Below are 10,149 nucleotides of genomic sequence, written 5' to 3' on the forward strand. Positions count from 1 at the left end.
ACCCAGGATTGGAAAAAAAAATCAAAAGTTCAGGGGTTCAGGGAGAGTGCCCAAGATCTCAGTTCAAGTGCCAGGTATGCACCAAATAATAATAATAATAATAATAATAATAATAATAATAATAGTAGTAGTAGTAGTAATAATAAAGCAAGACTCTAGCATTTCAGACCTTCAGTTGAATGTTCTCGGGACCAGCTCTGGTCATGTGTGGGTTGGGCCAAGACAGACATCAAACCATGCACACACTGAACTTCCGCTGGCTGAGTGTTTCTCTCCCCCCCGAGCCTGGACGCTGTCCTTTTCTTCTAGAAAATCACCTCTTCCTCCAGGCATGGCCACCCCGGTAATTTATGCGGATTTAAATCTGCCCAGAGCCCCTGAGTGCGGTAGTGTTATTGCCTCCTCTCTCCCTCCCCCTCCAGGTAAGTGGCTTTGTTGTTTTGCTGTTTGGGTTTTTGTTGTGTGTGTGTGTGTGTGTGTGTGTGTGTGTGTGTTGAGTTTGTTCTTTCTTAACTGTAGGATTGTGTCCCCTGGCTTTGTGGATTGAGGTGAAACATATTCCTTAAGCTTTCCCGGGGATTCTTTTCATTGGGGAAGTTTAATAGTTCCTTCTCCTGCCATCATGAGAATCCACACAGAATATGAATTTTGCATCTCCTTCAACCACATGACAGAATGACAAGCTGCCATGAGGCGAGCTGGGTATTCAGCTCCTTGCACAGAATCTTCATAGTGAGATCGCACGACAGAAGGTTGTGTTCACAAGAATCGATGCCAAAATACAGGAAGGAGAGAATACCGGTGCTCACGCCTGCAATCCCAGCGATTCAGGAGACTGAGATCTGAGGACCATGGTTCAATGCCAGCTGGGGCAGGAAAGTTCATGAGACTCGTCTCCCCAAGGAATCACCAGAAAATCCAGACATAGAGCTGTGGCTTCCAGTGGTAGAGTGCCAGCCTGGAACACAAAAGCTCGGTGGCAGTGTCCAGGTCCTGAGTTCAAACCCCAGGTCTGGCACAAAAGAAAAAGAAAAAAGCCGGGCAAGGTGGCTGATGTCTGTCATCCTAGCTACTCAGAAGGCTGAGATCTGAGGATCATAGTTCAAAGCCAGCCCAGGCATTAAGCTCCATGAGACTCTAATCTCCCATTAACAACTGGAAAACCGGAAGTGGTGCTGTGGCTCTAGAGGTTGGGTGGTAGCCTTGAGCTGAAGAGCTCAGGGACAACGCCCAGGCCCAGAATGCAAATCCCCATAACTGATCAAGAAAAACAAAAAGGAAAGAAAAAAGAACAAGATACAAAAGGCTGTCAGAAGACTTAGGGAGGGACATTCTCGAATTGCAACCTGAGATTTTTTTATATTACAGGTATAACTATGTTTTTGGGGGGTGGTTGATGGTGAAAAGTCTGAAGTTTATTGTGCACACCTGTCGGGGCTAACTCAACTTGGGAGAGAGCAGTCCTGAATTCAAAAAGCAAGGGGAGGGGGGTTGTAAAACTAAGATCCACACACTGCCACACGCAGGTAGACAATAATTTTACACCACTTCACCATTCCAGTCCAGACTGGCCCGTGGCTGTCATGACAACCAGACCAAAGAACCTATCATTGTAAAGTCAAAACTGGCACTCACTCACCAGGAGACTGGGGAGCGGTGCTAAGTGCTTGGGTTTCCAAGTTGACTGCGTAACCTTGGGGGGACATTCATCCCCAGAACTGCTTGCCTGGGGTTTTCTGATAAGTTTGCTGTTTGCTTAAGGATTTTCTGATAAGCTTGATGAGTGTTTAGTAACTTGTCCTTGGTGCTAGCTTATGTTGACAAGTCTAGAAACTGAGAAAGAAAAAATGCATTAGCTATATATCATATTTCTACACATTTACTTACATATATATCACTGTAATATCTTCTGAACTCAAACTGAATTTTCTCGCAATATTCCTTTTGCAATGTTTCTACTTGAATTTCCATGGTGGAATCTATGTCTGATTATTATTAGGTTGTACTATCCCCCTGTGTTTGAATCTGATTAACATGTGTTCAGTTCTTAGTATAATTTTATTGGTATTATTGAGGTGTCACACAGAGGAATCACGATTCCGTAAGTCAGGTCATGTGTACGAGTGCTGTAGACACAAGTGATCCGTTTTGGGTGGGACATCTTTGCCTCAGGAGGCTGAGACAGGAGGATGATGGTTCAAAGCCAGCCTAGGTGGGAAAGTTCATGACATATTTCTCTTCAGGGAACCCCAGAAAGCCAGAAGTCGAGCTGGGGCTCAGAGTGTCCAGCCCTCACCACAACAGCTTAGGGACGGCATCCAGGCCCTGAGTTCAAGCCCCAGAAACGGCAAAGCAAAACCAAAATCAGAACTCGCAGCCGTGTTCACGTGGGCTCTGGGGAAGTGTGTCTCCCTGCACACGCCAGGCCGGGTTTTGGTGAGCTGGCTCCATTTTGGCAGGAAAGGCAAATCTTGGCCTGCTTTCATCCTTAGCCTCAGACAGCAGCTGGGAGGCAGCCAGGGGAGAAAGGAAATTCAATTTCAGAACAGAACAGCAGGGGACAGGAGAGAGGGAAGTTTCCTTCCACACCATTGACCCAGGGTCCCCAATCTGTGAGTGCAGAAAATTCCATCTGCCATCCCTTAGCCCACACAATGCCACCCTGGGAACCAATTTAACAGGAACATGAAACAAACAAACAAACAAACAGATAAATAACTAAATACATGCCGAATTTGCTTGTGGTAAAGTTGTAGGCCTTGAGAATGAGAGCAGAATTATTTGTGGGTGTGAAAACCACACGGAATCTCATGCTGAGTGGGTGCTGAGCACACGCGGGGGCCTTAGGTCTCAGCCCGGCCACAAACTCAGGAAGGACTCGAGCTGTGACCTGCTTTCTTTGTGACCAAAGGGCGAGTGGTTACCTCTGTGAAATGAGTGGAGAACACACAGTGAAAACAGCTCACAGCCTGACATCCCAGCTACTCAGGAAACCCAGTGCTGAGGCTGAGGGTTCAGTGCCATGCAGGAGAGTCCATGGACCTGCAAAAGAAGAAGTTGGAAGCGGAGGTGTGGTTCAAGTGGTAGAGAACCAGCCCTGGGAGAAGTAAAAAGCTCAGAGAGTATGCTAAAGCCATGAGTTCAAATCCCAGAACACACACACACACACACACACACACACACACACACACACAATGGAGTCTCAGGGACTTCCTGCCTGGGCTGGCTTCAAACCCTGATCCTCAGCTCTCAGCCTCCTGAGTGGCAGGGCTGACTGGCGGGACCCACCAGACCCCAGGTGAACGCGTGTTTCTTGCTCTTTCCAGATGTGTGCCACAGGCCCTATTGGCGCAGGCGGGTGCTCAGGCTTTCCTGTGCTTGTGTGACTCTACTGGTCCTGGGCGTTGTTGGGCTGAGTGTGGCAGGTGAGTGAGGTGGGGTGGGGGTCTCAGGGCTCCTCTCTGTTTCCATAGCAAGGCTGAGAGCTTCTTGACAGAGTTTGGTCCCCTGCTGTGGGTGGACAGGAGAGGAGGCACCTTTGGGATGTGTTGTCACAAGATTCCCACACCCACCATGCAAACAAACCAGCAACCCTCCCTTGTTTTCCCAGCTCTCTAGATATGACTCAGCCATTTATGGGGAAACCACACGTGTGACACCACCACGAAAACACACCCCGTGACTCCTGCCTATCATCCCTGCTACTCAGGAGGCTGAGATCTGAGCATCACAGTTCAAAGCCAGCCTAGCTAGGAAAGTACAAAAGACCTTTAGCTCTCCAGTGAACCACCAAAAAGCCAGAAGGGAGCTGTGGATCAAATGGTAGAGCACTAATGGGTTTTGGTTTTATTTTGCCATTCCTGGGGCTTGAACTCAGGGCCTGAACACTGTCCTTGGGCTTTCCTCAAGGCTAGCAGTCTACCATTTGAGCCACAACACCACTTCCAGCTTTTTCTATGTATGTGGTATTGAGGAATTGAACCCGGGTCTTCATGCATGCTAGGCAAACACTCTACCACTAGTCCACACACCTGGCCCCTACAGCACCCATCTTGAACAAAGAAATACTGTGACTAGACCCTGGGTTCAAGCCCCAGGACCCCCACAGAATAACAAGATCACAGCTGTGACCCAAAGATGAAAATTAATGTTAAAATGAAAGTAGCTGTTATCCTAGCTACCCAAGGGGCTGAGATCTGAAGATCACGGTGCAAAGCCAGCCTGGGCAGAAAAGGCCATGAGATTCTTCCCTCTAAAGAACCACCAGAAAACCAGAAGTGGTGCTGTGGCTCAAGTGGTGGATGGCTAGCCTTGAGCTGAAGAGCTCAGAGACGGCACACAGGTCCTGAGTTCAAGCCCCACAACCAACAACAAGAACAACAAAATTAAAGTTAAAATTTGCAGTGAAGGGGCCAGGATTTTGGCCTAGTGGTAGCGTGCTTGCCTAGCATGCACAAAGACCCGGGTTTGATTCCTTGGTATCACATATATAGGAAAGCCAGAAGTTGTGCTGTGGCTTAAGTGGCAGAGAGCTAACCTTGAGGAAAAAGCCCAGGGACAGTGCTCAGGCCCTGACTTCAAGCCCCAGGATTGGCAAATACATATATATATATATATATATATATTATATATGTATATATATATAAAATATATATACATATATATTTTTCCAGTGATTTACAGTTTGCAGATAGTCTGCTACCTTCCGCCTGGTGGGCGCCAATCTCTCAGTGAAAACTGAGAAAGACTCCATTTTGAAGGGGAAAGGAGCTGAAGAAAGCCCTTTCCCTGGTTGATTGATGTCATATAGAACACATAACCCCATATTGAGGGGCACCTTCCTTGATGCTCTCCTTTTTGTTATTTGGTTTGTTTTTGTTTGTGTGTGTAAGTGTATGTGCTGGTCCCGGGGCTTGAACTCAGGGCCTAGGCATTGTGTCTGACGTTTTGTCTTCAAGACTGGTGCTTGACCCCTCAAGCCACAGCTCCACTTCCAGCTTGATGGAGATTCAGTGGAGATAAGAGTTTTCCTATGAGAGCTGGTTTTGAACTTGGATCCTCAGATCTCAGTATCTGGGATGACAGGCGTGGTGCCACAGTGCCTGTTTTATTTTTCTGTGTTTGTTTGTAATGTTTTTGTCTCTGAATCAGGGCTCTTTGTCACCCCATCAGTAATGGCTGGTCTTTCTTTGCAAGCATGTCGAGATAACTCGATCTGGGTCGCATGCATATAATAACATGTAACGTCCCTTCAAGCACATGTTTCAATATCCACCCTCTCCATTTCTTCTTCACTAGTGGTATTCTTAACACAAAAGTCACCGACAAAAGAAAGCAGTGTGGACATTCAAGAAAACAGGACTGAAGGACCAGGTAAATCGTCTTGGCTTGAATTCCCTAAGGGCTAATGTGGGGTGAATATCCCGTGGTCATTCCAGCAGCCATGCATGAGGGGTTTGTGCTAAACAGAACTAAAGGGGAAAAAAGTTAAGGACTGGGAGCGCGGCCTAGTGGTGGAGGGCTTGCCTAGCTTCACAAAGCCCTGGATTCGATTCCTCAGTGCCACAGACGCAAAAAAGCTGGAAGTGGTGCTGTGGCTCAAGTGGTAGAGCGCAAGCCTTGAGCAAAAGAAGTTCAAGGACAGTGCCCAGGCCCTGAGTACAATCTTGAGACTGGGGGGAAAAGAAAAGTCCTTCCTGTATCCTCAGCTACTCAGGAAGCGGAGATCTGAACATCAAGATTCAGAGCCAGCCAGGGCAGGAAATTCCAAGAGACTCTTATCTCCCATGAACCAGCACAAAAAAAGCAGCAAATGGAGCCGTGGTTCAAGTGGTAGAGTGCTAGCCTTGAGGGAAAAACTCAGGGACAGTGCCCAGGACCTGACCTGTACTGGCAAGACAGAGAGAGAGGGGGGGGGAGGGAGAGAAAGGGAGGGAGGGATGGAGGGAGGGAGGGAGGCAAACAGAAAGACAGACAGACAGACAGACAGACACACACACACACACACACAGAGATATGAATGAATCATTTGGCAGAAATTTTTTTATAGTATTTCCTGCAGTCTTTCTCGTGGATTTAATGAAATCGGTTACTCTTGACTGTATGCTTTGTCCATGGCTTTAGGTTTGCACGTTTTTAGGTGAGTTAAATATTGGTATCTATTTAGGCAAATTAACTCTGGTGATGAATTTAATGGAAGTGAGAAATAGTCTTTGTTTTGGTGAGTGTGTGTGTGTGAGAAAGAGACAGAGAGAGAGAAAGAGAGAAGGAGAGTCTACTGGGATTTGAACTCCGGTTCTTGAGCTTTACTGTCCAAGGAGAGTGATCTACTACTGGAGCCATAGCTCCACTTCTAGCTGGCCAGGCTGGCTTTGAACCTGAGCCTCAGATCTCAGTCTCGTAAGGAGCTGGATCACAGGTGTGAGCCTGAAGTCTTGATCACTGTCTGTTGAATCAGATCAGCTGGAACCAGGTATTCTGTCTCTTGGCGTCTTAAAAAAATTTACAAACAGGGGCCTGGAGTTTGGCCTAGTGGTAGAGTGCTTGCCTACCATGCACAAAGACCCGGGTTCGGTTCCTTGAAAAAGCCAGAAGTGGTGCTGAGGCTCAAGTGGTAGAGTTCTAGCCTTGAGAAAAATCCAAGGACAGTGCTCAGACCCTGAGCTTAAGCCGAGGACTGGCAAAAAAAAAATTACAAGGCAAAAATAAAAAGTTTCTCCACAGATAAAAGCATAGCCACTAACGTAGAAAGACAGCCAACCAACTGGGAAAAGATATTTACCAATAATACATGAGACAAATGCTTAATATCCAGTATCTACAGGGAACTCAAGAAACTAATCCCCCCCCCAAACCCAACAAACCATTCACTAAATGGGCCAGGGAACTAAAGATAGACCTATCAGAAGAAGAGGTTAAAATGGCAGAAATGCATATGAGAAAATGCTCATCATCCATGGTCATAAAGGAAATGCAAATAAAAACAACCCTAAGATACCACCTTACCCCAACAAGAATGGCCAAGATTTTGAGCTCAGACAATGACAGTTGCTGGCGGGGTTGTGGAGAAAAAGGAACCCTACTGCACTGCTGGTGGGAATGTAGACTAGTTCAGCCAGTCTGGAAAGCAGTGTGGAGGTTTCTTAAGGAACTGAAAATTGACCTTCCCTATGATCCCGCCATACCACTTCTGGGCATCTACCCTGAACATCATGACCAAAGATATGATAAAGACACCTGCCCAGCTATGTTCATCTCTGCACTATTAACAATAGCCAGGTGATGGAAACAATCCAGATGCCCTACTGCAGATGAATGGATAGAGAAAATGTGGTATATATACACAATGGAATTCTACATAGCCAACAGACAAGATAAAATAATGGCACTTTCAGGGAAGTGGATGAATCTAGAGCGAATCATGTTGAGTGAGACAAGTCAAGACCAAAGGAACAAAAGGCACATGGTATCCTTAATATGTGGCTATTAGAGCCAAACAGTACAAGAGCGAGGACTCAATATTTGCCTACCCAGTGATATGGACATGGTAATGGAAATATAAACACAACTACATAGTCATAAAAATTTATGACTCTATAGACATAATGTTTTATCACATAGATTAAGATGTAACTATGACATAGAAACTCTCGCCTAATTTTCATTACGTTCTAAAATCTAAGTGCCAATGATCGTATATAGAGATTCCCTTCTTGAATACTTGTTAGTTAAATACGTCATTTGAAATAGGATGTAAAAATCAATGTTGACAAATTCTTTTAAAAAAAAGAATAAAAAAAGCACTGGACCAGCAGGGTGGAAAGTATCACAGACAGCATTGAACCTGCATTGCAGAAAGCCAAAGATCGTAATCGAGGCCTGTTCTATCATGAAGAATATCTGTTGAAAGTTGAAAGACAATTGATGGCTTTCAAGAATGGCTTTCTGCTAGTCTATGTCTATGATTTTTTTTTTGTTGCCAGTCCTGGGCTTAAGCTCAGGGCCTGAGCACTGTCCTTGGATTTTCTCAAGGCTGCATCTCTACCACTTGAGCCTCAGCACCACTTCCAGCTTTTTTCTATGTATGTGGTACTGAGGGATCAAACCCGGGCCTTCATGCATGCTAGGCAAGCCCTCTACCACCAGGCCCAACCCCCGGCCTGTGTATGATGTTTTTAACAGGGCATCTGACTAGCCTAATTGCTAAGTGTACAGGACCATATATAATGAAGTGTGTCCACACCAACTCCAAGAGAGGGAAACAGAGGTTCTTAGGATATCCTGCACGTAGTTACTTTCTCCTTCTTTTCTCTTAGTCTTCTGTACCTTGTGTCCTGTATGTAAGATTATTTGGTGTGTGAGAGGGAAGGGAATCACAGGAACAGAGGACAGAGGGTGAACTAAGGCAGCGTTGACCTCCACTGCACATTATGCTGGAAATGAACCCGACCATTTGCGGGAGAAGGGATAGGGAGGGTAAGTGGGAAAATGAGGGGTGGAGTAACAGTGTTTAAAACAAGTGTACTCATGACCTTACTTATCTAATTGTACTTCCCCTGCTCATCACCTTTTCAATTAAGATTAACCAAAATAAAAAATATAACTACAAGCTGGGCATGGTGGCTCCTGCCTGTCATCCCAGCTACTGGGGAGGCTGAGATCTGAGGACCATGGTTCAAAGCCAGCCTAGGCAGGAAAATCCATGAGATTCTCATCTCCAGTGAACCACCAGAAAACTGGAAGTGTCCCAGTGGCTCAAGTGGTAGAGCGTCAGCCTTGAGCTGAAGAGCTCAGGGACAGTGCCCAGGCCTTGAGTTCTGAGATAACATGGCTGGGTGACCTGTTGCATGGTGGGCCGTGATTCATCAGGGGCCGGTGGTGGAAGGTCAATCTCTGCCTGTTTCTCCAGTGCAGACAGTGTCCGTGGCCTCGTGCCCCGTGTCGTGGCAGCAGCGTGGAGACAAGTGCCTCCTCTTCTTATCATCCACGTCTGTGACTTGGCGTGACAGTCTGGCTGACTGCTCCACTAAGGAATCCAGCCTGCTGCTCATTCGCGATCCGGAGGAGCTGGTGAGCGGGGTGGGGGTGAAATGTCTTCCTGGAAGTCAGCAGCCTGGGACCCCAGCCAGGATCTCTGCACTTCTCACCAAGCGTTCTGTACATATGCCTCTGTCTACATGCATCCAATCACTATCCACCTTCCCACCATCCCTCCTTCATCATCCTCCATCCTCCCCACCCATCCTCCATCCATCCACATCCATCAACTATCATCAGTCATCCATCCATCAATCCGTCCATTTATCCACCCATCCATCCTCCGTCCACCCATCCATCCATCCACCCATCCATCCACCCACCCACCTAACCATGCGTTCACCTATCCATCCACCCTTTCAATCTCCCATCCACCCATCCACCCATCTACCCATCCATCCATCCATCCATCCTTTCACCACCCACCCATCTATCCATCCATCTACCCATTTACTCACCCATCTACCACCCACTATCCAACATCCATTTATCTATCCATCTATTATCCCATCACCATCATCCATCAGACAACATCCACCCACTCAGCGTTTCTATCCCTATTTTTGTATTTATGCATCTATCTTTTTTCAATTTGTTTTTATAACACTGTCATGGCTTTATTAAAAACACAGTTGTACAAAAGTGTTCAAAATGTTAAGGAGAGATTCTTGAGGAACTTAACACATTATATACATATTGCCATACAAAGAGCATTAAAACAGGACCCAGAACTTCTACAAAATATAAACCCACTCTTACTTTATTTGCATGAAAATAACCACCCACAAAGATAAGGAAGTCTTCAAAGTTATCTGGGGGCTATAAGTGAAGTCTCAAACCAAAGGAACTTTAATTTTGTTGGCACAATAAGATGATTGATATGAAAGTCAATATATATAAAATAAGCATTAATTGATAGACAATATATATAAAATAAGCATTTTATAATGGTTAGAATGAGCAATTTTTAGGAGCTAACACAGGCATTTCACTTGATAAAATTAGGAGAAAAAATATTCATCTTTTGGAGATTTCCATCTCTCCCACCAAATTTATCTCAAGAGTTTTATTTCAGTCCGTTGTGCAGCCTTTTAGTTTTTCACAATTTTTGTT

General features: G+C 45.7%; 1 protein-coding gene across 1 annotated transcript in view; it reads left to right on the top strand.

Moving 5' to 3' along the window:
• Positions 1-313: 313 nt before the first annotated feature.
• LOC150042092 (killer cell lectin-like receptor subfamily B member 1B allele A) overlaps positions 314-10,149 on the top strand; it is a 13,775-nt gene continuing 3,939 nt past the window's right edge. Inside the window, exons 1-4 of the mRNA XM_090325281.1 lie at positions 314-422; positions 3,327-3,425; positions 5,299-5,373; positions 8,909-9,069. Of these exons, the coding sequence (XP_090181407.1) occupies positions 332-422; positions 3,327-3,425; positions 5,299-5,373; positions 8,909-9,069 (426 nt within the window). The 5' untranslated portion in view covers positions 314-331. The remainder of the gene's footprint in view (positions 423-3,326; positions 3,426-5,298; positions 5,374-8,908; positions 9,070-10,149) is intronic.

This window comes from Megascapheus bottae, chromosome 37 (assembly GCF_031878675.1).
Source record: "Megascapheus bottae isolate mThoBot1 chromosome 37, mThoBot2.hap1, whole genome shotgun sequence".
Classification (NCBI taxonomy): Eukaryota; Metazoa; Chordata; class Mammalia; order Rodentia; family Geomyidae; genus Megascapheus; species Megascapheus bottae.